Source organism: Myiozetetes cayanensis, unplaced genomic scaffold (assembly GCF_022539395.1).
Source record: "Myiozetetes cayanensis isolate MyiCay16 unplaced genomic scaffold, myiCay2020 scf2-11, whole genome shotgun sequence".
NCBI classification, from domain to species: Eukaryota; Metazoa; Chordata; class Aves; order Passeriformes; family Tyrannidae; genus Myiozetetes; species Myiozetetes cayanensis.
In genome coordinates this window covers 9419065-9446261 of record NW_026087411.1, presented here as the reverse complement: position 1 = coordinate 9446261, position 27197 = coordinate 9419065, and the positions used below count along the sequence as shown (strand labels likewise).

The 27197-nt window shown below is 43.0% G+C and overlaps 1 protein-coding gene across 2 annotated transcripts; it reads left to right on the top strand.

Moving 5' to 3' along the window:
• The first annotated feature begins 5885 nt into the window (after window positions 1-5885).
• Window positions 5886-26930, top strand: BTBD3 (BTB domain containing 3). Of its 2 annotated transcripts, XM_050315034.1 has the most exons (5): window positions 5886-5946; window positions 17102-17366; window positions 17929-18019; window positions 18489-18607; window positions 22572-26930. In XM_050315034.1, the coding sequence occupies exons 2-5, from the start codon at window positions 17224-17226 to the stop codon at window positions 23602-23604; spliced, it is 1386 nt and encodes a 461-aa protein (XP_050170991.1). In that variant the 5' UTR covers window positions 5886-5946; window positions 17102-17223; the 3' UTR covers window positions 23605-26930. The 2 variants fall into 2 exon arrangements, with proteins under 2 accessions (XP_050170991.1, XP_050170990.1); XM_050315033.1 differs by lacking the exon at window positions 5886-5946 and having other exon boundaries at window positions 14225-17366.
• Window positions 26931-27197: the final 267 nt, after the last annotated feature.

Genomic DNA, 27197 nt, shown 5'->3' with positions numbered 1-27197 from the left:
GACAGGATTAAAAAGTACATACTTAGTCAGCAGGTGGCAAAGCTGGTGAATGTCACTGCTCTCCCCACAGAGCTGAGGTGGGATTATCCACCCCATTCTTACACTGTCATCAAAAAAACATGCAAAGGGATGAATGGAGAAGAGCAAGTGGATAACTCTGGAGGAGAAACGAGGCCCATATGATCCCTACAAATCACTTTAAAGCATGTAAAGGTCCATCCATGCCCCCTCTGACATGCTGAACAGATGCTTTGTGCATCCTCTTGCACACCCTCTGCCTCCTGCTTGATCCAAAACCCACATGCACAAAATTGTCAAGGGCGAGACTTCTACCAACATCTTTTGCTCTGCAATCACAGGCTCGAGGTGCTGTTTCCAGCAGCTCCTGATGATACATGTGCATTAATAATTACAGCATGATTTAAGAAGAGGTGGGTCAGACCTGTTGTGATCACTTGAATGATACTTGAAAATTATTACAGGGTGCACCCATTGTAAGTTCAGATAATTAAGGCTGCTGCTATTAACACTCTGCCCTTCCCTATTGCCAGTTTAATTTCCTCAAATGTTTTTTTACATTCTACTCCTCGTCTTGCCTTGGGGTTTTGCAGTAAAATTCAATAATCATTTTCCTTTCTAGTTTTTCTATTAAAGCACCATTTTATTTTGCCTTCAGTGCTCAGAAGCGAGTGAAGCCTCCTTGGGCCGGCCCAGCCAGAAACTGGGGGACCTTGTGCAGCTCTTTCATCACATCCTACAAGCAGCTGCTTGCAAAGAACCTCCCAGTTAGCAAGAGTATTTCTGAGGACTTTAAGGCAGGCTTAAACACCCACAGGTTTTGGAAGGCTTGACTCATCAAGCACTGGAGCAGACTTGTTAATTCTCTGTGTTCCCCAGTCAGGGGGAGAACCACCAGTCTGTCACAGCCATGGCCACTACCAGCTGCATCCCACCTTTGTCAGGAAAACCTCAGGATTCCATCTTTTCCTTTTTGATGGAAAATCCAGTTAGGAAGTAAAAAAACATGACCACAAACTATGGTTCCTTGATCTCAGCTACAAAAAAAAAATCCAACCCAAACCAAAAAAACCTCTGTGTGTCTCATTTTGGAAGCTTGTTCACCTGGCATTCAGGCAGTGCTCTCTCCCTCTAGTTTGCATGGTTGAGCCAAATTTTCAAGGTAAGGGAAGTTTTCCTCCATGCTTTTCCGTCTCTGGGGATATTATATATTATATCTAAAAGGCAATGCTGAAAAGCAGCTTTTTTTGCGTTTTTGATCCCTTGACTTGCATTAAACTCCTTAGTCTAGTTTGTTTGAGAAATGCAGATGCTTCTGAAGATACTACAGGGACTTGAGCTCTTTCTCTAGCTCTGGCTGAAGACAGTAGGAGTCAATCTTCATGCTGTCTAAAAGCAAGTATTGCTGGCAAGGTTATGATGGGATTTTTCTCTGTGTTCAGGTGAGGCTGAACACTGGCATTGGGAAGTCAGGATCCTTTCCCTGCCTTAAACTATTTTACATATCACAGTGGCCAACACTTCCACATCCAGACACCAAAAGAAGTGGCACTGCAATCACCAAATAGAGAGGCAGCACCTCTGTCTGCCACAGGTATCACTCATCCTCCTGAAACAGGGGAGGAAAGGTTAAAAGGCACATGGGACTGTTGCACCTTTGGCCCTACTGATGACAAACTCCAGCTATAAAAGGCTGCAGGAGAAGCACAAGCTCTTGAAATGGAGACTAGGAGCTTGGTCCTGGTGTATCCTTGATACAGAAATTGCATGTTTCTGGGGGTAAAAGACTTGTGAGAACTGACTGTGCTGCTGAAAGTGATTTTTTTTGTTTTTTCTAGGGTGGAGAAAGAGCTGAGGTGCTGGTGCACATGGAGAGAGAGGCTGGACAGTCCTTGGTAAGAGAAGTTGGCTCTCAGGAGTCAAACATGCCTCTGTTAATATAATACTTTCCTCCCCTGTGATGGGCATTGGTGCCCACTTGTCCATGTATTTTTATTTTAGATAGGTTAACAACCATTTGGTTAAGTCTGAAGGGGTTTCTGCCCTAACTGTTGGCAGGAGGGCAGGACTGGGAGAGATGAGGAAAATCATCTGTGCCAATACATTAGACTGGAAACCAGCATCTTCTAGCTGCAGTTTCATAGCTTGTGGGACCTGACCTTATGGGTCAAGGGGCAGACAAAACTCAACACCATCTGCTATTACTTAGTTAATGCTTAACCCAAAAACTGGGGTCGGCAGCCTCAATGAGCTACAGCTGCAGCTGGAGATAACTTTGACTTTGGGAGGCATCCAGTCCCTAAATCAACCCAGGGGCTGTTCTATCCCCCTTGGGGATATTTAGGATGGTGCTGAGCTGATCTCCACTCCACACAAACCTCCTGTGGCCTTGGGAAGTCGATGCATCTCCCTCCAGCTGGTCCCAGTACGAGCACCCAGTTTCCAGCCTGTATAGCTGCAGAACACTTGGGTGCTTCACCGTGTGTTGCAAAGATCTCATCCTGCCTGCCAAAAGCTTCCAGCAGCTGCCCAGGCTGATTTTACAAGTTAGGTGTTTGCCTCTGACAGGCAACTCTTCATATCTTTATGACTAGACATTCTTATATTGTTCTTTCATTTGATAACTGCTCCAGTAATGGCTTCCATTTGCAGTAAATCTCTTGTGCTGTCTTTTGTTAAACATAAGATGATAACCTTTGCAGGAGGCTGTGCACAGAAATTCAGTGAAGCTTTAAGAGGTGGGGGGAAGGAGGGGAGATGTGGAGGGGAAACGTGGTCAGCACTAGCAAAGCGCCTGGTGGGAAGATACTTTTGGAGAAACTAATTATCCCCTGGAGCACTTGGAAGAACCTACCTGGCATGCAAGTTCAACTGGAAAATGAATATTTAAATGGCTCTTCAAGTTAGTAAGCCTTTAGAAAGCACTGCTCAATACCTGGAAAATAGGCCTGTGACACAGGAATGGATGAGTATGAATGTGACTCAACACAAATCTTTGACTTTATTTTACTACCACTGTGGAGCAGAACCTATCCCAGTTAAATGGCTCTGGAGACATCAGCTAAAATCCTTTCATCAGCTCTCTCTAGCACACAGCTGGCTCAGCTTTACCTTCCTTGTTGGTGCAGCCCTTGGTTTGCCATAGGCAAGGCTGGAACTTGTCCAGAAACCTGGGCTGGGAGCAGGCAAGACCCCCAAAGACCTTCTCTGCTGCTGCTCCTCTTCCTCTTGAGCTGTTTTATGCATATTTTTCATACATATATGTATATATAAAAATATGTGCATTTTATATTTATATAGTTAGCCTCAGAGGTGACAGCACAAGGAGAGAGGACATCAACACCCAGCAGCACCAGGAGCTTGGCACTCTTCCTCCCCTGTTGGAAGTTGGTTTTAGTGCCCCTGTGCTGCAGCTCTGTCCAGGTCTGGCTTATCTGGTGGCTTCTTTGCTCTGGAGTTAATATGAAATTTATCAGCAAACTGCAGTGCTTGGCAACTAAAGACATCTTTGAGAAAAGCAGCAAGTTCTGTGTAACTCAGAAAGGTGAGCACGTGTCTGTGTGCTTCAAAGCAGGTCACTGGGTGTGCAGCTGCAGGAGGAAGAGGAGAGACTGCAACTGCAAACATCAGCACTTTGGTACCAAGCAGCTGTGAGCACGTGTTGGAGCTGGAACGTGCAGATGATGAGTAATGTAACCTGTCATCCCGTGTCTGTAAGTCCCTGTGAGTGAAGAGGCTGAGGATGGGGTGGGACTGACTCTCAGGTGTGGTGTGTGGTGTCCTGCATCACTGGCTGGAGTAGAGCAGCTTCAGCTAGGTGTGCTGCTGGGTGGTGGTGACTGCTTCGGTTTAATTTGGTGTTGAGGTCAGTATTAAATCAGAGCCTGGAACCCTTTGGGGGATGATGGATAGTCATAGCTGACAAAACTGGGTTGGAAATTCAGGAGAACTCTAGGAAGCCCCAAAAAAACAAAACCAATGTTATTGAGTGGAGCCCCTAATTTGGGCAGTCCCTGGCTGCCTCTCAATCAGAAATGTTTTGCAGAAAAATTATAGAATTGTAGAAAGGCTTGGCTTGGAAGGAACCTTAAAGATCACCTAGTTCAGGAACTTCATCTCTTCACTGGAATTAAAGCCAGAATATCTTTTGCTTCAGGCTGCAAAATAACCTCTTCTAAACTGAAGGAAAAGGTTTGTCCCCACCACTTGCCCATCTAAATTACCGCCACTGCAAAAGGGCCTTTTACCTTCAGCTGCAAATAGGATGGAAAATTGCAGTGGTTATCTACAGCGTGTTTAAGTTCACTTCAGACAACGATTATTTTGTTGGCTTCCCAAGTCCCAATTAAATGATCATTTACACACTGTAATTTAAAAGCGTGTGCTCTGCTGGCAAAATCCATAAGAGCTATAAAACATGCGTGTGTGTACAGTCATTATTGTTGCTGTTTAGTTTCTTATCTATTTTAATAGCTAAAATATTAAAATGGGAAAAGCAAAGTACTGATTATCCACAGATATGCCTAATTTCACATCGTGAAGGTATCTGCTAGAATAATGTGTATATAATATAGGGAAATGAGTGTTCACGGGAGACTAAAGCTGGAACACAGCAGCGATTCTGGAAATAATTGTTTCTTCAGGGAGAAAATAATAACAAAAAATAACCAAACTTGCCCTAGAGCTTCAAATAAAGCCTTTTTCTATGCTTTTAAAAATAAATGCTAGCAATGCATTTTAATTTCCCACGTGGCTCCATACACTGGCTCTATGAGAAATCCCTTATTTATGAAGCTCCTGGATAAACCCGGGCGTTGGTCCTGGCAATGATTGATTCCTGTCGATCGTTTCTTCAGCAGCTTGAAAATGAAAAGTTTTAGGGGTTTGTGGTGGGGTTTTTTTGTGTTTGGTTCTGTTTTTTAAACCTGGCTACCCTGTGAGCAGCAGGATGGGAACAGCTCACGCAAGGAAGGATGTACGGCATTAACCTCTTCTCGTGCAATTGAGTTTATTTGGAAAAAAACCTAATAAATGTGAGGGGGAAGGGTGGTTCATCCCTCTGGCTGCCTGTTGCTGGCCCTGGGATGAAGCAGGTTTATTTTAATGTCTTTTTTTTTTTTTCTTTAGGGGTTGTGATAAACAGCGGATGAACAAATGCAAAGCTTGACAACGACCAAATTTTTTTTTCCTACAACTTTTAATCAAACAAAGCTGCTGCCCAAAGGGAAGTGGGAACTCTCGTCCTCGCAGATATATTGGTGCGTGCACAAAAAAAATCACTTTTTTTTCTTCCTTTTTGGAGGGTGAATCCTCAAATAGGCTGGTTGCTATAAGCCGTGAATATGCTTCACTTTACGGCGTTAACGGGATTTCTAATTTTTAAAAAGGGGATTTCAAATAAAAAACAAGTAAGTTGGGAGGCAAACTATCGCCACCTTATTTCGGAGATGAAATCCTAAGTCTGCACAGCACGAATACGCTTCAACTTCAGGCACTAATGTGGTTCCTGATTTTGAAAAATGAAGGATTTCAATTTTTAAAGAGAGGTAGCGCTAGTTTGCCTCCCAACTTATTTCGGGGGTGGAACCCCTCAGCCTTCGCTGCCACCGGTGCCCGGCGGGGCGGGGCGGAGGGGGCGCTGTGAGGGCAGGCAGGCCCTGACTGGCCTCTGGCGGGGCCAGGCCGCCGGTGCCCCGTCGTTCGGCGGGGCCTGATTTTTGAAGGGGGGAAAAAAAACCCCTCCGAACAAACACACACGAACCGGGATGCGGGGGGAGAGAAGGGCGGGCAGGGGGACTGAGGGGAGGGAGGGCACAGCGGGGAGAGAGGGAGGGAGGGGCCGTGCGCGTGCGCGCCCGCGGGGCGGGGCCGCGCGCGCGCCGCCGGTGCGAGGAGGGGCCGCGCGCGCCGCCCCGGGAGCGCCCTCAGGTCAGTGCGGGGCGGGCGCGGGAGCGGGGCCGTGAGGGGCGACCCCGCCGGGGGCCGGGGAGGGACGAGCCGCGGCGGGGCGGCGGCGGCGGCTTCAGCTCTGAGGATGTGGCAGTGGCAGCTCCCGGTGCCGGGCTGTGGCTGTGGCGGCGGGGCATGGACCCCAGCGGTCCGCGGAGGCGCCTCCGCGAGGGGACGGGGCGGGGCGGAGCAGCCGCACCTGAGCGGCGGCGCGGCCGCGGAGCTGGCGGTGAGGGCAGCGGAGCCGCCCGGCTGTGCCGGCACAAAGAGCCCCCCGGGCACGGCCTTTGCCTGGGCAGAGCCGCGGTTCGTGCCCGCAGCCGGGGCTTGGGGGGCCCCCCGGTCGCCCTTTGTGCAGCAGCGGGGCGGGTTCGGGGGCAGCTCCGGCCCCGGGAGCCGGCGGTGCATCGGGGCGCGTTCCGTGGTGCCAAGCCAAAAGTTGGGCTTTGGGGTTTTTCTCCTGCTTAAAATAAAGCTGCTTTTGTAGAAGAAGTATTGTAAGTATTAACGCAGTAGACTTCCCAGAGGCACAATCAGTAGTTGCACCTGGTTTGACATAAATGCCACCTCCTCTTCCCACGAGTTGGCTGAACTTGCTTACCCACCTGTGTCTGAAGGCTGAGTAGTTTCACTTAAGGGCCCACACCTTTACGTTTTGCCATTTTCCTGGTCGTTTTGAGAAAGCCACCTGTGAACCTCGACGTTTATAAATTCGTTTCCCTATGGTGTTCCCTAGGCGGTCCTGCCTTTTGAAACAGGAGGGAGCAGTGGGTTGTTCTCACTTGAAGTGAGAAAAAGTTTGAATTGGAGTTAAGATACTTGAGTGTTCCTGAAAGGTGGTTGCTAACGTGCCTAATTGAAACAACAGAGTGACTGTGTCTCATCCACGAAGTGCTGGTGCAGGTTCTCTGCATTGTTGTTAGAGCTCAATGTGCTTTGTTTTCAGCGTGTGATCTGTCAAACTTTAATCTGTGTCTTGGGCTTTTTCACTGGTGTTTTGTAGAGAGAGGTGATGTTGGGGCATAGGTACACAAGACTGCGTTTGGTGTTACTTTAACTTTTATGCCAGAGATAGGCTCAAAATAGCTTTTATTTTGGTGGGAGAGAACTGGTCTCACCCTTTGCTACAGAAAGTATGTGCAGTGTGCCCCAATGCATAATATCTGGGGTTTACTGTATGGCTTAACTTTGCAAATCAAATCTTTTAGGGCATTCATTTGAAGTAAGTTCTGCAGGATTGCCGAAGTTAAATGTAGACTTCAGTACTTTCTTTTTTTTTTCCTATTAAATCCGCAACAGTACATACACTGCAGCTGACTGCACAATAACTTCCCTTGTCTTTCCCTGCCAGTGATCCTCAGCTCTGCCCCGGAGGAAACACCTTTCAGAAGAAACATGGAGTTCCTTTAGCTTGCCCTTCAAGGCTGAGGAGAAAAAAGGTGCAAGTTGCAGCAGTAATTTTTATGACTTGGGCACTTGCTTTTGAGCAATTTTTTTCCCCTAAAGTTACCAAACCTGTTTACATCGCTATGTAAACAAGTGAGAAGTAAGCTTGTGTCTCAGAGAGCTGATAGATGAGGCAAAAGAAGGAACTAAGAGATGGGAATCTCATAAGGAAAAGATTAAAGGCTTTTGTAGTAGACGTCATCAGCTGTGTTTTCTGCCATTTAGTTGGGTTCCAATCCCATGCTTTGGTTACAAAACCACTTTGCGTGTATGTGTGTCAGAAAACTGAGGTGGGAAGGTTAAGGAAGACATCACTTCATTTAAATTTGCAAACTTCTCATTTTTTGGGCCTGGCTCATCTGTTTTCTGATCCTGCTGCCATCTCTGAGTTTGATAACTTGGCAAGCTGCAGTGGGAGAAAACGAAGTGAGTCCAATGTCTGGAAAGCGTTGGCATATTAAAGCACTGGGGAACTGGTTGGCGATCTCTGAATGTCTTCTGGCTGTGCAGGTGCAGATTCACAAAAAAACCCCAGATTTGGAAGGTGTCTGGAGACATCACCTCATCCAGCTCTGTTGCCTGTAGCCTGAGATTACCTGATATCCGCAATAAATATTTCAGCAGAGGATCATGCACCGCTTCAACACAGGGCTGAATGACTTGTTGATAACATCCTTCTGTGAGAGGATATTTAGGTACCAGCTTACACTCTGTATCCACCCTAGCTACAGTTTCTGCTCTTCGCATTGAAAGTAGTTTAAAGGAGTCGTTTTCTTTGCAAAACTGTATTCTCTGGAATGAGGTTTTTTAAGAGTATGAAGAGAAAGCAGCTCTTCAGGCAGGTGGCATGTTTGCTCGTCTGATAGGTGTGAGGTGTTTTATGCAGGCTTGCAAGAGTTGGTGCAACAAAATCCCTTTAAAACCTAATCCACCAAATATGCCACGTGCTCCTTAATGGGGTGTCACCTTGGCCACTTAGTGGGGGAGGAAAGTGCAGGCCACTCTTTAGCTCTGGGGAGGAGCTGAAGCTGCCTGTGTGTTGTTTACAAACAGAAAAGAGTGCAGTGGCTTAGGCTCTCCCTTTGTTGCAGTGTTTTCCCTTCCTTTGGAGTCCTCAGCACACAGCTCAAGTTGGAGATGAAAGAAATCCCTGCCCTGTCAGACAGCTTGCTCAGCTTCTGTCGAGGAATGTAGCTCGAAGGAATTACTATGGGATGTTAGAGTAATGTCATGCACTTAAAAGTGTGCCAGAGTACACTGGATTCCTTAGTGCTCTTTGCCTTTTGCCTTGAGTGATACACTCCCATCAGACCAAGGTGATACTACGAGAAAAAGTAAAGTTTTTCACACTATATAAAATTTTATAATACATAAAACTAATATGTATGCATGTTTATCTTGCATAGTCCCTTAATTTTGCTGTTCTGATTCCTTGCTCCTTCCTTGGTTGTTTTCTCTTTCTCTGTTGAAGTTCTGGCATCTCTGAAACAGAAAACCTGGCATTTAAGATATCCTAACGTTGCTAGGCAAATACATCCCAATGCTTTAAAATATAGCCTGAAACCAGAATTTCATGAGTATATATATATATTTGTCTTGAAAATTCATGATGGCAAAGTAGCTGCCATTCCCTTGTAAAGAGGAGGAGAAAGTGATGGAAATACTAAAGCATAACTGATTGATAACAAAGGGAAACTCGACTTAATTGTTTGCAGCAGAGGAAAGTAAATCTGATTTTCTGAAACAGTCGATAAGATAAAAATTTGGCAACATCTTTCTCCCCCTGTGGATTCAAACAGAGGCTGTGTGTGCTGTGTGAGTCTGGAAATGAAGTAACAAGATCCACAGCTTTTAATGTGTGGCAGAGGGAGAATAATTCAGTACAGCGCAGTGTAACAGATGCCTTGTTTGGGTCCATTCCTTGAACTGTTTGGATGCAGCTCAATTTAGCAGCAATCAGTCTTCCATATCTAAAAGTAGGGGTTATTAAACAATTGTAAAAGCACTGCAAGAGATGTTACTCATTGGTTTTGTCGCTTTTGAGAAGTGAGAGCCGCTGCCTTTAAGAACGTATTTCATATCCAGTGTTTGGTTTGCCAATGGACTGATCTGTTCCTCTTTCACTGTGTGGCATAATTTTCCTCTGTTGTCATTTAAAATGCAGTAGGAACAAGAAGTTGTACCAGAATTTTCCCATGTAACACACTGAATGGTTCAAGTATCGTGTTCTGCTGTACACACATGATGCTGATCTGCTTTGGGGTTTTAAGCCTCATGTTCCCTAAAATTCACTAGATGTAAAACTACCAATTGGCATGATGTAGCTTTCCCTTGACAGACATGTACATTTCAACACCTAACCAAGCTTTCCAAATGTCCCCTCTGTTTTTCTTGTCCTTGTTGAAGGTGCTGGTAGCATGGCAGTCCCAGGAGACTGACCCAAGGCCACAGAGCAGGTGTGTGTGTCATAGCAATGTCCTCTCTCCCTGTGTTGTCCCACTGGGTACTTCAACATTAGTTTGATGTGGTGAATGGAGGTAATCTGTTCATTAAAAATGTAGTTCTTGAATTATACACCAACATAATCAACTGGAATACCGTTCCTCTGTGGATACTGATGAGTAGTTACTCTTTTAGTGCCATCAGTTCTCACAAACGAGGACTGTCTGAGAAAGGGTCTGTGTTGCCTTTGCATTTTGCAGACTTACTGGGGACAAAAACATTTGGGAACTGCTGATGTAAAGGAGCAGGAGCAGCCACCTTACAACCCACCCTTTACAGAGCCTGTCTTAATTTAACTATTCAGTTTGAAAATAATAGTTTCTGAGCCAAGTTAAAATTAGTAGTGAGGATTTGTCTTTATAGGCAAGATTGTCTGCAAGATAGGAAGATCTGTCTGCAGTCATCAGATCCGACCTCTCCCCCGAAACAGGCAGCATGTGAGTCCTGATTGTAGTGGTGGTTTTCTGAAGTGCACTAAGATCACTGGCTTCTTTCTCACAGGGCACCGAAGGATCATTAAATGCTAATGACTTTTGATTACTGTTGACCTTGGTCAATTTAGAATTAGTGACCTAGAGAGGAAAACCACTGTATCTCATTACCAATTTCCTGAGCTATCTGATCTCTCCTTTGTAAGTCAGTTTTGGTAAGAGGCAGAGTAGAATTAAAGTTGACCTTTGTCTTAGAGAAAGGGTTGAGTGCTTTCAGGTTTGCAATATCATGTTTAAAAATAAATAAATAAATAAATATAATGGCAACCACTAAAAAAGAAATTATTTTTTTTGACCCCACAGATTGTCAAGAGCAAAGCTCTACATGGGCAAGCTTGAGTAGTAGTGATGGGGAACAAATGCATAATTTGTCTCTTTTAAATTAGTAGAAAACCAGTTTATCTCCTGTAACCTTGGATTGAATTCTCATTTTGTGGTTGCAGGTTTTCTCATCTCAGAGTTCATTTATAATTCTGGTTTTTTACTTTGAACTATCAAGAAGCAAATTAATGCTCATAGAATGCATTGCAAATTCCGCTCTGGGATATTTTCTACCTGCAGCTCCCTAACTATGATATTGAGGAATATGTCTTAGCAGGCTTGTAAAATCATATATTTCATGTTGTAATGAAACATTTGACATGATTTCTTTTCATATGCCCAGAAGAGAATGTCTGTGGGATAATTCGCTGTAACGGGATCAAATATGTTGTTCACTGTAGGTCGTTTAAACACAAGCCTTTCTTTTCACAGTTGTGGTTCATATGGACTGTCATTCATGCAGCAGGCATGGTATTGAAATCAGAATGAAAATGCATGAGAATTTTAATCTTATTTTTTCTTTCTCACTCTGATACATCAGCTGTATTTATCTTGATCCATCAGGGAACCAAACCTTTAACTTTTAGAAGAAAACAGCGTAGGGAAGTCTTTTGTTGTTGGTTGGGCTATAAATACAAAGTTATTGAACCTCTCACTGGGGTTAAATTGCAGACTTTAGACAGCTAAGCAAGAAAGTAACAGGAAAAAAATGAGTGGGAGACGTTGCACTTGGGGTAGGAAGTGGTTCATGGAAAGTGACTTGGAATCCACACAAGGAAAGTGGATGTTTATGCAAATAAACACAAGGCTAAGTGTTGCTCTTAAACATATTTTGTTTTGATTGCTTTGTCTCAAAAAGGATAGTGCTTTAAAAAAAAAGAAACAACAAAACCCAAACAAAATGAAAAAGATTGCAGGTGCAAAAAGGGTATATTAAAAAAATTAGGGCTGCTTTGGTAGAGAGACTAAAATCAAATGCCATGCATAGCCTGTGTGCTAACAAATACTGCAAGAGAGGAAAAGGCTTCAGAATACTCATTCTTCAGGTTTCTGTTTCAGTTAAGTTTGTGTCTACCTGTTGACTGCTCTGCTCAGGACTTTCTGCTTTTGTTTTCTTTAAAGCATTAAAAGCACTTAGGGGAAAAAATGTGAAAAAATATTACCTTTAGTTGTTAATATTATGCAAAGCGTTTAAATTCTCAGACACACTCAGCAGTTAAGAATATTTGGTAACAAGTGTGTTGCAGGTGTAGCGTGAGTTTTATAGCAAAATACAACTTAGCTATTGTGGACTTGGGTTTAATGCTTCTAGTCTTGCTTCAAGTTGCAGTTCTATGATACTATTCTACTCTTTCCCAGCTCTTGGCTATTCTGGAAGGTAAATGCTATTTTTTTTTAGCCTATATTCTGGCCTCTCTGAGAATTTACAATTTTGCCCATCTTTCTTCCTGCTTTTAGTTTTTTTTGGTAGTGTGGTTTGGTTGGTTGGCTGTTTTTTTGCCAAATTACTGAGTAAGACTTCATTGCCAGCTTTTCCATGCAGCAGACAGAAGTGGATGGAATTTTGGTTACTTGCAGTGCTGCCAATCAGAAATTTAGGAGAGAGGAGATTAGGAGATTTTGTCAACTGTAACACATTTTTTACTTGAGGAAATTAAGTAAAATCAGTCCCAGTCAAGTATCAGTCCCTTTTCCAAGTGAGTGCTTTTGCAAACACGAGGGTTGGAATGGTGGTTGGGAAGGATTCTCCCAAGGGACTAAATAATTCATAGATAGATAAACAGAACCAGGCTCCACAGCTGTGTGGGATGGGTCTAATGAGGTTTTTGTTTGTTTATTTGTTCTTTGAACATGCATATTCCATTTTTAAATGAGTGCTTAAAGTCAACTTAAATTGAATGAAAACTAGCAGTGGACAGACAGGAAGATTTGTTAAACTATAGCATGTATTTATTTTGATTAATCAAAATTTATCATCTGAAATTCGTTTGCTTGTAAGGGGAAATTCAGAATTTAAACAAAGAATGTTAATAATGCATAGGCATAATAACTGCCAAGGGAGACACTTGGCAACTTTACAAAAAAGAAATATATGCATTTTCTCATAGCCTACTTGGAATTCTTTCCTTTATTCATGATGTGGTTGTAGCAGACAGTTGGGAATTTTGATGAATGAAAGCTTGTTTTTTATAGAATTGTCCAGTTCATGCTACTACACGAGGAACAAGTCTGTAAATGAAAGATACAGAAAACCACAACTTATTAGAAGAATTTAAAAAAAAAAAAATAGGAACATTAGTGGTATCCTTGCTATTGCAGCAGGAGAGACTGATGTAACATGAGGAAGGATACTCCCATCAGCCCTGGAAATTAAATTGATTTCTTGATTGGAAGTTACCTTTAGAAAGGCATAATTATAGCAGTACCATGCTATTAAAAGTTGTACCAAGAGCTGGGCTTAAATATGACTCCTGTGCCAGCCCTCACAATGGTGTCAAGGTGTATTATGTTCTTAAGGGATAAATGAAACTGGGACTGGAAGGGTATTGCACACACTGGGATTTGAACAGCAAAACTGCTGCTTCAGTTGTTCCCAATATTTCATCAGGAGCTGATTTCCAAGGGCTTGTAACCTGCTCCTGATAATTTGAAAGGGGCATGTACTTGATGGGTAGTACCTCAGCCTTGGAATATAGTCCTTTGCTTAATTCTTCACCTCTGGTGTTTTGAATTCCCATTAGGCAAGTGTTAAGATTTAAGCATGGAATTTCCTACACCCTCTAAGTTAAAATATTTCTGGTTTCTCTGCTTTCCTTATAAAATAAAAATTAATGTGCCTTTGAAGAGCTGTATTTCTCTATTTCTCGGTTGTATATATCAAGTTTAGATCTGTTAATATATAATTAAAGAAGAAAAATGAGGCTTGCTGAAGAAGATTACGAGCACATGGTAATAAGCTTTCAGAAATGGATAGATCTTTGGGTCAGAGAAGGTCAATTTTCTTGATCCTCTTGCTAGAGACAGACTGATCTAAACTGGGGATTTTGACTAGTCTTTCAACAGGCAGTGGTTCATAGGCTGCTTTTACTGACTGCCAGCATATTGATTTCTAAATTCATTAACAGTATGTGCGTAGTAGAACAAGAAAACTATGTTGCAGGGAAATAAATGGAAGTTACTGTCAAAACAGAAAGGACAGTGAGTGCAAATAGCACCGATTCTTTGGGCTTTGTTTCTCCTGTTTCACATGCATCTAATGGCTGGTTTATGAGGCTCGGTTCCTGAGCTCATGAAGTGCAGTGGAAGGTGGTATGAAACCTGTCAGAGGTTTGCAGTTTTCCATAGGAACTTCTAGAGTCTGTTGTGGAATCAGTGCCATTTCCCAGGTGTTGGTGGGTGGCTTAAGAGCAGGCAAAGGTGGTAGTTTGGCTTTTTATTTACTGGGGTGGATTTTTATCCTGTCATGCAGATACTTCTTGTATGTTGGGGTCTGTCTGACTTCTGGGTTCAGGCAGAACGTGCTTCAGCTGCAGCTTCTCCCTCCCTTCCTTTCCCAGAAAGCACAACAAACTGAACACGTGTGGTGTGTTACAGAACTCAAGGTGTGCTGGACTCCTGTGGATTCACATTTATGATCCATCTTTCCCAGACGGAGTTGTCTGGTCAGTCCATCAGTCATTCTCTCCCTTCCTCCTCTGTAGCCTCCCAGTGACCTTATCTGGTGTGTGTGTATATAATCTTTGGATTTGTACCGGTCAATTGGTTTGAAGACATGTGCAGAGGCCTTGATTTTTATATACTTTGGGAGCCTATAAAATGGATTTGTGGAATGACAATCAAATCTCCCAACTCCTGCTTTCTCCTTCTGCCAACTGCAGTGCTGAGAACCAGATTTGCTGAAGAGTCTGTGTTTTCTCTGTATCTTAAAGGGTTTTTTTTTAAGACTCCTTCCTTTTGAAATGTTTGTCCTGTGCAGTGGCAAAAGGATTATTTTTGTAACTAGAACGGCTGGAAATTTACATAAGGAGAGGAGAAAAGCTCAACAACCTCACATTCTGTGCTGAGAATACCTGCTGTGTCCCTGTTATAAACTCAGCTGTGAGAAGTTATAAACATCCCATATGTGGGATGAGTTTCTTCTCCTTTACCCCTTCTTCTCCCTCTCTACAGTTCAATATGGTTTAGGTTGTTATTTTCCCTTTTCAAATCAATCTGTTGCAGATAAAAAAGAAGGAGAAATAGGGAAGGAGAAAGAAAAGCTTGCTAGAAATAATTTCTTTGGGAGTTACATAACCTGCCTCTCCATGTATTTAGGAACATATCTCTGCCTTTCAGCTACACCAGACATAACCCACCATCTTCCTCTAAAGTAGCAGTCAGGGAGATTTCGCAGTAAGATGTTGGATTGTGGAATGGAGCAGCTGAGGCAGGGATATGTCTCCTTCTGTTCCCCCCTTCCTTGAGCAGTGACTTCAGACAGAGAGGACAGATGTGTGTCTGGGAATGGCACCATCCCCAACCACTGCAGCAAAGCCTCCAGATGGCCAACTGCTAAGGTATTCTGTTAGTGCTTCCCGTGGAGACCTGGCAATCTTTGGAATACCTGCAGCAGTGTCAGGTTAAAGACATTCTGAGTGTGCCTTACAAAGCCACAGCTGTGGTTCAAGCAGTTGTGATGGCATTTCAACAAATACCCTCAGTAATGTTATTTTTTTTTTAAGTCAGTGGCAGATTTCTCTCGGGGATTTCAGCGAGATTTCTCCACCAACCTTTGATCACTTTAATTTCACTGTTGTACTCCTGTCCAGCCAAACTAATTAAGGCAAAACGTGGCTAAATTTGCTTATGAAAGCAAAGATGTGTTTTTTTTTTCTTTGAAACTTAAAAATAATGATGAAGTTGCATTTTAATTATCTCCCCCTCAGTATTTTAAGGTGTGATGTGTTGACATCTCATACAAAGTATTTTTTTATTTTCCTGGTATTGTTCAGTGGCTGTGCTTACTTGTGGTGTTTTTGTGCACTTGACCTGCTGTTAAAGAAATCTGATCCATATTTAAGTTCTGAGTGAACTAATGACAGAAAATTATTCTTTCCTAGTTGAATGATTTGCTTGGCATAACTTATATCCTGTATATTTCAGAAAGGATTTGTGAATAAAATCAGAGTATGTTTGTATCTCAAGGAGTGATTTCTGCCCGAGCCTCTAAATTATTCAGACTTTTTCATTTAATGCCTTGAAATATCGATTAAATATATTCACTCTGGTTTGCTTTAATCTGATTGCACATCTACAAGTTTTCTTCTGATGTGGTGCAGCCGGTGTCGGGTGTAAACTGGTTTAATTAGCACTGCTCAGTGATTTGGGACCCCTGTCAAAGGCTGTTACGTTATCTGGAAACACAAGGAGTTAAAGCTGGAGCTGTGACCTCATCTCTATTCATGTTACACTGGAGCAGAAGCTGCGCTGAAAGGGGCTGTTTAACCGCATCGCTGTCTTTGCTGCTGCTTGATCGCTTTAATTTGGTTCTGAGATCTGTAGCGTGCTTTGCTGAACTCTTACGGAGGGGATTAGTGGGAATACCAGAGGCAAACCGAGCCGTGCTAATATCGAACGTCCGTAGAAATAGCTCCCGCAGAAATACTTAGACTCAAATACACCTTTCTACCCGATTCCAACTTTTTTATTGCTCCCCCCGTGACAATTCAGGCGGCACCGAGGAGGGCTCTCTCTCTCTTACACACACACACACACGGTCCTGGCTTACGCAACCGTGCCGTGTGTTATTTAATTGCTTATCTGTGCGTAGGAGATGCCGATTCAACCGCTGCGGCTTTAACGTGGGAGCGGCGCACGCCACAATAGGTGTCACTGTGCGCGAATCCAATCGTTTTCCCTGGCTGCAGCCATTGGCTCCATCCGCGCGGCTGCGATACCTTACTCCGCTCCCATCCCTTCCACGCACAACTCCAGCTCGCCGAGCACACTGGCAGCGCGACCGTGCGCCTCCTCACACCCCCTCCGGAGAGCCTGCTCCCCTCCCGGGCTGTAGCGCTTTCCCCGCGATCCTGGCCGGGAAATCTGGAGAGAAATAAAGCTGGCGGGAATGATGGGGATGTATTTAACGATTCAAGTACTGGATCAAACTTAAATGTTTGTTACAGTTCCTTACTCGGTGCACTGGAAAGGTCACCTTGTCTTGCTGGAAAAGAAGCAAACTCTCAGCTCTGCTGCTTTCTGTGTAACAGCTTCCACGTGCATTCCTTAATGTTCCTGGCTAGTTAGGCTGTCGGGCTTTTTACAGACCGGTATACTCATGGTAGATGAGAAAGGAAAGAACATGAAATGTCTCACCTTCTTCTTGATGCTTCCAGAGACGGTCAAGAACAGGTCCAAGAAGAGCTCTAAGAAAGGAAATAGCAGCGGCAGTAGCAGCAGCAAATTGCCTCCAGTTTGCTATGAAATCATTACCTTGAAGACCAAAAAGAAGAAGAAGATGGCTGCTGATATCTTTCCCCGAAAGAAACCAGCCAACACTAATACAACTGCTGTCCAGCAGTACCATCAGCAAAATCTCAATAACAACAACACTATTCCAGCACCCAATTGGCAAGGACTTTATCCAACCATCAGAGAGAGGTAAGTTCAGGGCAGTTTATTTCTGCTGTTTGAATGGAAGAGTGAAGAGTAACAAAATGTTCAGAATGCATTTATTTGCTGAAGAAAAAGCAGTTTTATTTTGTCTGTTTGTTTTTGGTTTTTTTTTTTCTCCCTCTGTGTGTGTGAAACAAGCGTTTTGGTAATGGAAAATATTTTATTATCTCTTTTCCAGACAGTGCAGCTGTTTGCCTTGAGTAAATAAAAATGTTACTGGGAGCTGCAGCATCCCTGTAAAGATTTGCTTGTAGACCTTGGTGGGGATTGTCAGTGAAGCGTTCTCTTGACTTAGATTTCCACTGTTTGAAAAGTTCTCAGAAGTTTGGGGTTTTCTTTCTTTGCACACACCCCCCCCCACACACACACACACTTTAGTGTTTTGGTATTTTCTCTGGTATATTGGTGTGATGATGTGTAAAGTAGTTTGAAGCATGACCTGCTTCTCTTTGCTAAGTTTAAGTTGTTAAGACATTAAATTTCTTGGGTCTGGGGCAAGCAGAGAGTTACCGGGCGCCACAAATTAACCCACTCCCTCTGTTTGTAGAAATGCAGTGATGTTCAACAATGACTTGATGGCAGATGTTCATTTTGTGGTCGGGCCACCAGGTGGGACCCAGCGGCTGCCAGGACACAAAGTAAGCAACAGCTGCATTATCCGCTCGGGCTGGGAGAGCCGGAGGGAGCTCCTGCGGTGACGCCAGGACATGGCGTGGGAGGCTCGGCTCTGCTGGGACAGATCTTCTGTGTTTTAGAAGGGTGCATGCAGTGAAATAGTCTGTCCTTTTTACATTTGTCGTGCTAAGGCAGTAAAGTCAGGAGTACTCCTTTGTGCTGTTGGTTAATATTGCTCTGGAGATTTTCTAGAAATAGTTAACTTTTGTGGTGGACATGAGCATTTTCCAGTAGCTAATGCATCTATGCCCAGGAGAGTAAAATGAAGGAAAAATGTGTAATTTGTTCTTAACTTGCGCTTCATTTCTTACTGAAGTGTGTCTATAGAGCCTGTCAGTGAAGCCCAGTACGCTCAGAGTGGCTCTCCCACACTGTTTTTGTTGGCAGTGCTTTCAATTTAAAGCATGAAATAAGATTTCCCTTTCTCAACAGTACGTCCTGGCTGTTGGGAGCTCTGTATTCCATGCGATGTTTTACGGAGAGCTTGCTGAGGACAAAGATGAGATCCGTATCCCAGATGTTGAGCCCGCTGCTTTCCTCGCCATGCTGAAGTAAGCACCATTCATCTGCTGGATGTTTTTTCTTTCCTGATGTATACACACACACTGCTGATGTTAGAGCTGAAGTATTTGACTTGCATGTAGACAGAAAGAAGGCAGTCTCTTAAAATATCCCTCTTTTTTTGTTTTGTTTTGTTTTAAACTTTCACCTCGTTTTGCTCTCCCCCTCTACTCCCAGGCACACACATATCAGCCTAATGTAGGCAGTTGTAAATAATGACTTTGACAGGGGATCTTTGGGCACATTGTGTACTGTAATGCCTATCGATCTGATTTGTCACTACACGTTACACAAAGGAATGGAGTTACTAAAAAGATTTGTCAGCTGTAACAAAAAAAACCCAAACCAACTGTTCTACTTTGTGGGCACGGGGAAAAGTTAAAAACAAGCGCACAAAACCCCCCCAAACCTAGTAAATTGCTGGGTTGGTATGTTGACATTGTTCCAGCTCTTTTATAACTTGCTTGTATGCAGGTCTTGTCTTTGAAAAACCACCCTAACTTATTGAATATAGCCTCTGAAAATTAAATTTCTCCTCATATATCATTGTGATGCATTTGGAAAGTGATAAAAAGGCTGTTTATGTGAATAGGGAAAAAGGAAAACCAGTCAGTTTACATGGTCATTATTTTTCTTCTTGCAAACTGCATAAGAAATGCTGTCTTTTCCTAAATGGGCATAATGAAGCAGCTTCACTGCTGAATTGTCCTTGAATGTATCTATAAACTCTGATTACCAAAGAGAAATGACATATCACAGAAATGCTATGGCTTTGAGGTTTTTTTCCCCTCCAGAAAATACATCAGTATCTGATAGTGATCCTTTTAATGTGCTGCAGATTTTCTTGCTTGTAATGGTATAAACCCTAGCTAGAAATTTATTGTATTTCACAGATTGTTTTGAATAACCTGTGATTACAGAATGTTGTGGGTTTTTTTCTTTTACATTTCAGCGGCACCGTAGATGAACATTAAAAATTGCATATAGAGTTTTCATAGGTTATCATGAACATCAGAAATGTTCTTTGCATATATCAGTAACTGGCAGGAAGAGCTACACAGATGTTCTGTAGACCTGCAGTACCAAGTTAGATATGACATTATGCAGGGAGATGGATCCTTGCTTTGGGTCTTTCTGGCTTTGTGGCAGAGCTCAGAATTGTGCTTTACTTTCATGCTGAATTTTACAAATGACAAGTACAAGATACTTGGGTTTCCCCAACCCCCCTTTCTTTTTGAAAAGCAAATCTATTTCACTGTGGCTAAACTTGATTTGCCATATAAAAACTGAATGCTCCCTGAATTTATCATTAAGAAATGTGTTCCGAGAGCAAACCTAGATAGGAGAGTATCAATACTGACATCTAGGTCTTGGTATGTTATTTAGCCCATGGCAATTTAGGAAACTCTCTATGAGAGCATGACCAGAACCATTGGATTCTCCACCTTCTCAGCTTTCATTTAAAAAGCTAAAAGACCAGAAAAAGTTTGTGGTCTGTGTGGATGTTGAGGTAACCCTGCCAGTGCTGCCTTCCCCTGATGCAGTGTGCCTGAACCTGCAGAGCTCCTGTGCCTGCAGATTCTGGGATATCTGCAGCCCTGACGGTGCAGGGAAGGCAAAGGGTTGTTGCTCAGCAGTGCAGCATTCCCCTCATCCCAGGATCCAGTGCATGTGGAGCTTGTGGGGAGCCACAGTCCCCCTCACTCCTCTGAGAAATCATCCCAGAGTGTTATTTGCAGCTGCTGTGAGCAGTGGATGGCAGAAGGCTCACGATGCTGTTGCTGCAGAAGGAGCAGACTTTTTACCTATCCCAAAGCAGCCCTCTCCTTCATACACTTTTTTCGGCATCATAAACTTTGTCAGAAGATACACTGAATTAGTTTTTGTGGTTTTCTTTTGTTTGTTTGTTTTTTGTTTTGTTTTGATATCTTGTTGGTTTTGTTTTGTTTTCCCTGGACAATGAATTCTTACAGCATAAATATTTGTTGTGTTTTACTATATAGGGGGCATTCTGACAACAAACATCAGATGAGGTTTTGCCAAATGTACCACAGAAAATAATGCCTAGACTGGTAGATGTTAATTATTCTCCCAGTAAAATTGCCTTGGCTGTTCTCTACAGTTTTAAAAATAGGGTTAAACTCATAGTCTAAAACACATAGTCTCGCTGAGACACTGAATTGGTGTCTTTAATGTATTCTGTCTTATCCTAATCTTGACTGTTGAAGTTAGAACCGTGATCTCATCCCAGGATGAATGTGTTACTAAACCGTCAAATCCTGTGGTCCAGCAGAATCCTCAGTTTAAGAACAGGGTGAACCTGGAATATCAGCAATTGCAGACCAGAGTGGAGGTGTGTTGGCAGAGTGGGAAGTGTGGGATATTGCTGACAGCCGATCTGTGCTGTGTCTGCTGTAGAGCAGTGATATTAGTTCTGCACTTTCATGAATATTGAACTCGAAACTTTTGTACTATTTCGATTTAAAACAGATGTCATCATTCTCTCTATACTAGCAGGCAAAGAGAAGGAGTAGAAGGAAGGGAAGAGTTGGAGAGCATTGAGGAGAATCATAAAAACAAATTAATTGAAACACAGGAATTTTTTGGCCAGTAAAGGAGCTAAGCCTGTAACCAGTGATATATAGATGTGCTCTTTGTTGTTACAAATAAGCTGAAACCAAGTAGTAAAGATTAAAAACAGATTTGGCTCTTTGTAAGTATTCTTTTTCTCTGTAACCCCTTAGATTTTATATTGCTGGAGCAGTATCTCCTCTGTGCATGTTTCCTAAGTGTGGCTTGGAGGATACTATCTTACACCTGCAAAAATGGTTATTTACAACTACAATCAGATCAGTGTAGATACTAATTCTACCTTATAGGCACATCTGTTCTACCAAAATTGTGTAGGGAAACCTGCTAACTAGAAAATTTTTCAATTAGTCCAGGGTCACATACAACTTCAGCTTTTCTGGAGGAAGACACTTTTATCAGCCATAACCATCAAGAGTTGCTTATCCCTGTGAAGACTAAAATTGCATTTGGCATGGTTTTAGCACATTGTATTCACCAGCTGCAAATGGGGCCCTGAAGCATGAGATACTGAAAAGAACAAACTGTACAATGCTTCATTTCTCTGAGCAACAAATCCCGGCAGTTTAGTCACATAAATAGCATTTCACCTTCATCTCTTCCACCACACTAGCATAGCAGTAAAGCTTTTTTCCTCCATATGCAGTGAGACCGAGAGAAAACACTGCACTAGTGGAGTTACGATGTTGCAAGCATTAAAAAACCTCAAAATTACATTTCTGTGCCTTCCCCTTTTCCTATAGGTTTCATCACCCTGTTTAAAAAAAAAAAAAAAAAAAGATAAAGCCATCATCTAAAAACACCCAAGCCATTATTTATGGAAATGGATAGCACCTGATATACTTGAACAGGATTCATCTTCTTAGACTACCATGTTATTGCCTGTAAACTTGTTTTCATTCCTGTATTTGTATATGCAGCTCAGTAAATCAGGGTTCACCATCACAGAACATCCAGTCCAAATCCTCTTGGGAACACATGTTCCAGACTCATGTTAACCAAGTAAGGTGGCACTCAAGGAGCTCCCACCAGGGGCAGATGGGCTCTCATCAGCCAAGGCCTGTATGGAAGGGACACAGAGCTGGAGGGGCCGTGGTTTGTAAATATAACCATTGTCTCATAGCATGCACCCCAGATGGCAGGTTGGATTCACCTTAGATTTAAGCCTGTTCTCTTCCACGGTCTTACATGAGTGCTGACTTTGTCTTGTACTTTCTTTCTAGATTTAATCCATATTCCCCAAAAGCACTGCTTAGTTTTAACGTGGAGCCATCTAAATATTCTTTGTTTACAATTCTTTATAAGTTTGTTGGTGACGCATTTTTGCAATAAGCATCAGCGTTACGTTCCTGTGTTTTATTTCAGGTACATTTACTGTGATGAAATCGATCTGGCTGCCGACACCGTCCTGGCCACTCTTTATGCTGCCAAGAAATACATCGTCCCTCATCTCGCCCGCGCCTGCGTCAACTTCCTAGAGACAAGTCTGAGTGCAAAGAATGCCTGTGTGCTGCTTTCCCAGAGCTGCTTATTCGAGGAACCCGACCTGACCCAGCGCTGTTGGGAAGTGATTGATGCCCAAGCCGAGCTGGCTTTGAAGTCTGAGGGGTTCTGTGACATTGATTTTCAGACACTTGAAAGCATCCTCCGAAGGGAGACTCTGAATGCCAAAGAAATCGTCGTTTTCGAGGCGGCCCTGAACTGGGCCGAGGTGGAGTGCCAGCGGCAGGAGCTGACGGCAACCATAGAGAACAAGCGCAAAGTCCTGGGGAAGGCCCTGTACTTGATCCGCATCCCCACCATGGCTCTGGACGACTTCGCCAACGGCGCCGCTCAGTCTGGGATCCTGACCCTCAACGAGACCAACGACATCTTCCTGTGGTACACGGCGGCCAAGAAGCCGGAGCTGCAGTTCGTCAGCAAGCCCCGGAAAGGCCTCGTCCCTCAGCGCTGCCACCGCTTCCAGTCCTGCGCTTACCGCAGCAACCAGTGGCGCTACCGGGGCCGCTGTGACAGCATCCAGTTTGCCGTGGATAAGAGGGTGTTTATCGCCGGCTTCGGGCTCTACGGCTCCAGCTGTGGGTCGGCAGAGTACAGTGCCAAGATTGAACTCAAGCGACAAGGAGTTATCCTGGGCCAGAACTTGAGTAAATACTTCTCGGACGGCTCTAGTAACACTTTCCCCGTGTGGTTTGAGTACCCGGTGCAGATTGAGCCCGACACCTTTTACACAGCGAGCGTGATTCTGGATGGGAACGAACTCAGCTATTTTGGACAGGAAGGAATGACAGAGGTGCAGTGTGGGAAGGTGACTGTTCAGTTTCAGTGCTCTTCGGACAGTACAAACGGCACGGGGGTACAGGGAGGGCAAATTCCCGAACTCATCTTTTATGCTTGAACGAGAGCGTGTGGAGACAGAGCATTTTGCCATGAAGAACCTGTTAGGTTCAGGCCTCCTGACACTTAGCTTTTTATCTGCAGTTATGTGATCAGTACAGGGAATATGTAAACGCTGTGAGCAAGTTCCTGGCTTGCTGTACTTGTAGCATCATTGGTGACAAAGTTTAAATGTAATATTTTAAACTGGAAGCTCTTAGAAACAAGTGAGTTTTAAAGGCTTTTTGTAGGAGGGTGCCTTTTTGCTGGTGATGCTGACCCTTTCTTTGATGCACCTGTGAATCACCAGAGGACATGCCCCTCTTGTATCTCACTGAACACGGTCTTCATTGATCCCTTTTCTCCTCCTCCATTTCCTGCTTTCCGCTTGTAATTCTTTTGGGGAGGTAGGGGTAGAAAATGAAGAGCTTTGTTTTATGGCTCTCTCTGCTGTCTGCTCTGCAGACTTTTGAGATTCTGGTAAGCCAAGCTGCTTCTGACCATGGGAGCTGAAAGAAGTCCCTCAGTTGTAAGCAGAAAAGGTGCAGGTTTAAACCTCCATCCTGTGAGATTCTCCTGCAGCCAACTGTTTGGGATGGCTACAGGGAAAGATGGAGAGGAGGAGGCGTCTTTCAGGAAACCACACAACATGCTGACTGTGTCCACGGTACATGGACATGTTTACAGTGAGGAAGGGATGTGGGCTTGGCAAGTAACCCTCGGAGTTCACTTACTAGGAATCCCACCTCAAAGCCAAGGAAGTACTTGCACGTGTTCAAGTTGTATATGCAGCTCTTGAAACTCTACTCCCCTGACCTAGTTTTTGCTACATTAATTTGCTCTTTAAATGACTTTTCTTTGCTAAGTGAATGGGAATTAATATCAATCATCTGATGCAGGATAAGTTTTTGTTTGTTTGGGGTGGGGTTTTTTCTTCTTCCTAAACATGGTAAAGGCAGATTATAGAGGAACAACAGAATATATCAATCCTGACTTGGACTTTTTTCTGTAATACGAGATTTTTTTTTTTCTTTTTATTACCAGTTGCAATTTAGACAAAGACAGAAGATTCCCAACTGTGGTCATATTACACTTAGTGTATATCATCAGATAGCGGTGAGGAGGAAGAAGTCTTCTCTAATGTGTTAATGTTGGATCTCTTGCAACTGCTTATGGCTACACATCAGTCTGAGGATTATGTGGTACAGAACCCTTTCCTTGTCTGAATTTCACACCCCCCCCCAAACTTCTTGTTGTATGTCTCTATCATTTCTGGAAAATATTAGGGATACTCCTTGTATCAGGGAAGGAAGCCAGTATAAAAAAGAACTACAGGTACTATTTAAACATGAGCAAATCCTTCACCACTGCACTGGGACAGTTGCTCCTCAGAGACACACTACCTGTTGTAAAGCATCTCATTCTTCCTTCACCTCTGAAGTGGGTTCTGTTTGTTCTGTACGTTTTAACGAAACGAAAGGGACCAAATGATTCTTCAGACAGGCTGAAGATAAATGTTACAGTATATCACACATTAATGTAGCATAACCCTAAATTCACTTGTCAGTTCTGTAATAAAAATGTTTTTCTCCTATGATTTCTTACCAGTTTAATGCTATTACTCTGAGTGTTGCTGGACAGTTGGAATCCTGGCCCCCGGCCATCCTAAAGTGCCAATACATCTTTGCAGTGTCCGAAATACCATCTGAAGTAAGGAAAACTGGAGCATAGACATCAAACACTTTATGGCCAAAGCCCAGATCTTCTCTCTAGGTAATAAAGGCAGAGCCAGGTAAAAAGCTACCCCTGCAGGATTTATGCCTTTCATCCATCTTAGCATTTCATGTTTTATATACACACGTACATGTGTGTGTAAGCAGAGCTCTCTCTGAAATGTAAATACCCTCAAAATACGGAGAAAAATGTTTTGTTTTTTGTAACAGATGTACATAATCCAGACTGTTAGTGAAACCTAAACAGAATGCTCCATGGAAAACTCCCAGAGAGAGATTTAAAAAAACCTCCAGTTATTTATATTTAGATCTGCAGCTGAAAATAGGCAAGAGTATAAATGGTATGGAGTGGAGGAAGAGTTGCTGAAGAGATGGCAAAAAGGAATCGAAGACTGTGGTGAGGTAATGGTCATCTACTTTTAGGCAACATCTGAGCAGCAGTTCCATTTATTTAGATCCATTTGAAAGCAGTGAAAGATGCTAATCAGCTGATTAAGTTTTCTTACAGCAAGCGGCTGATGCAGATCTAATTACTCGGAGTGATGATCAGATTGACAAGTTCCTCGTGGTAGCAAACAACATTCTGAGTCGTTTGGGGAAAAAAAACAGGTGCCTCAGCTGGTGGGACAAGTCAGAGAGTACTGCATTGATATAACTTAGACTTGGGTCCTCACTTTTAATTTATTTTTTTGATTTTACTTACCTGTAAACAAAGGTGAGCTGTCTGCTACGTTCACTGGCTGAAACAGAAGTTCAGAATACGCTGTAGCTGTAATATGTAGAAAAATGAGCTGTTATTTAATTATTCTTATTTGCTGCTTTTATGAAATCCTTTTGACGAAGTAGGATGAAAGCAACCTCTGGCTTAATTCCTCTGAGTCCATTCCAGGTTTTAGGAGCTGGTGCATGTGAAGGTTTCCAATATGAATGATCAAACAAAAGCACCCCAAAACACTTTTGATGTTCCCAGTGTGACTTGTTTCTGAGCACTGCCTGATGCTAACAAGTACTGGCATATAAGAAGGTGGCCAGCACCAGTCACCTTGGGACATCAGGGCACTTCAGGAGGTGTCTAAATGTGGATTTGGTTGGTTTAGCAGTAGCATCCAAGCTTGAATACATTGTCTGACATCTTGCAAGCATCAGCCACGTCAGCCTGGAATGTAAATGTAATGTCGATAGAGATCACCTCGTAGATTCTGTCTTAAACTGTACCTGGCCATCCTTGCTACTTGTATCTTTGGTTTTCCTGGCAAGAGGAATCTGTGATAAGAGAGTATAATGTCATATACTTTCTGCATATCTAAAATAGTATTTAAGTAAACACTCTAATTTCTACATACGTATTGCACTGAACTGTTTTTGGGGTTTGTTTCGGTTTTTTTGTTGTGATAAACTTGGCTCACTTCAGGTCCCAGCACCCATTTGTGCTGAAGCAGTGTTTGACCTTGGCAGGCTTACAGCATTATTTATAAAGGACAGATATATATATAAATATATGAAGTACCTCATGTTGAATGTTATTGTACTGTATCTTTAATGTCACAGTGCAGATCTTGTTGGACTCATGAATGTGTATAATCACGTTAAACATACAAATAAAAATGATTCTTAAGTTATTGTTTCCTGCATATCTTTGAAGCATGAGCTGTGAAAGCCCTTACTTAGTTATCTCTTGTAGAAATTTCTATTGTTGTACAGTTTTGTAGGGATATTTGTTGAGCTTATGTATTCAGAGATCTTTTGATCCCCAAAGAAGCAAAAGTCTAAGGGAAAAACAAGGAAGAACAATGAAAATGTTAATCAGTTACATTGTAAAAAGGTTGACGATTAAGCTAATGAGCGAGAGTGAATGAATTCATTTATGTGCTTTATGAAAGAC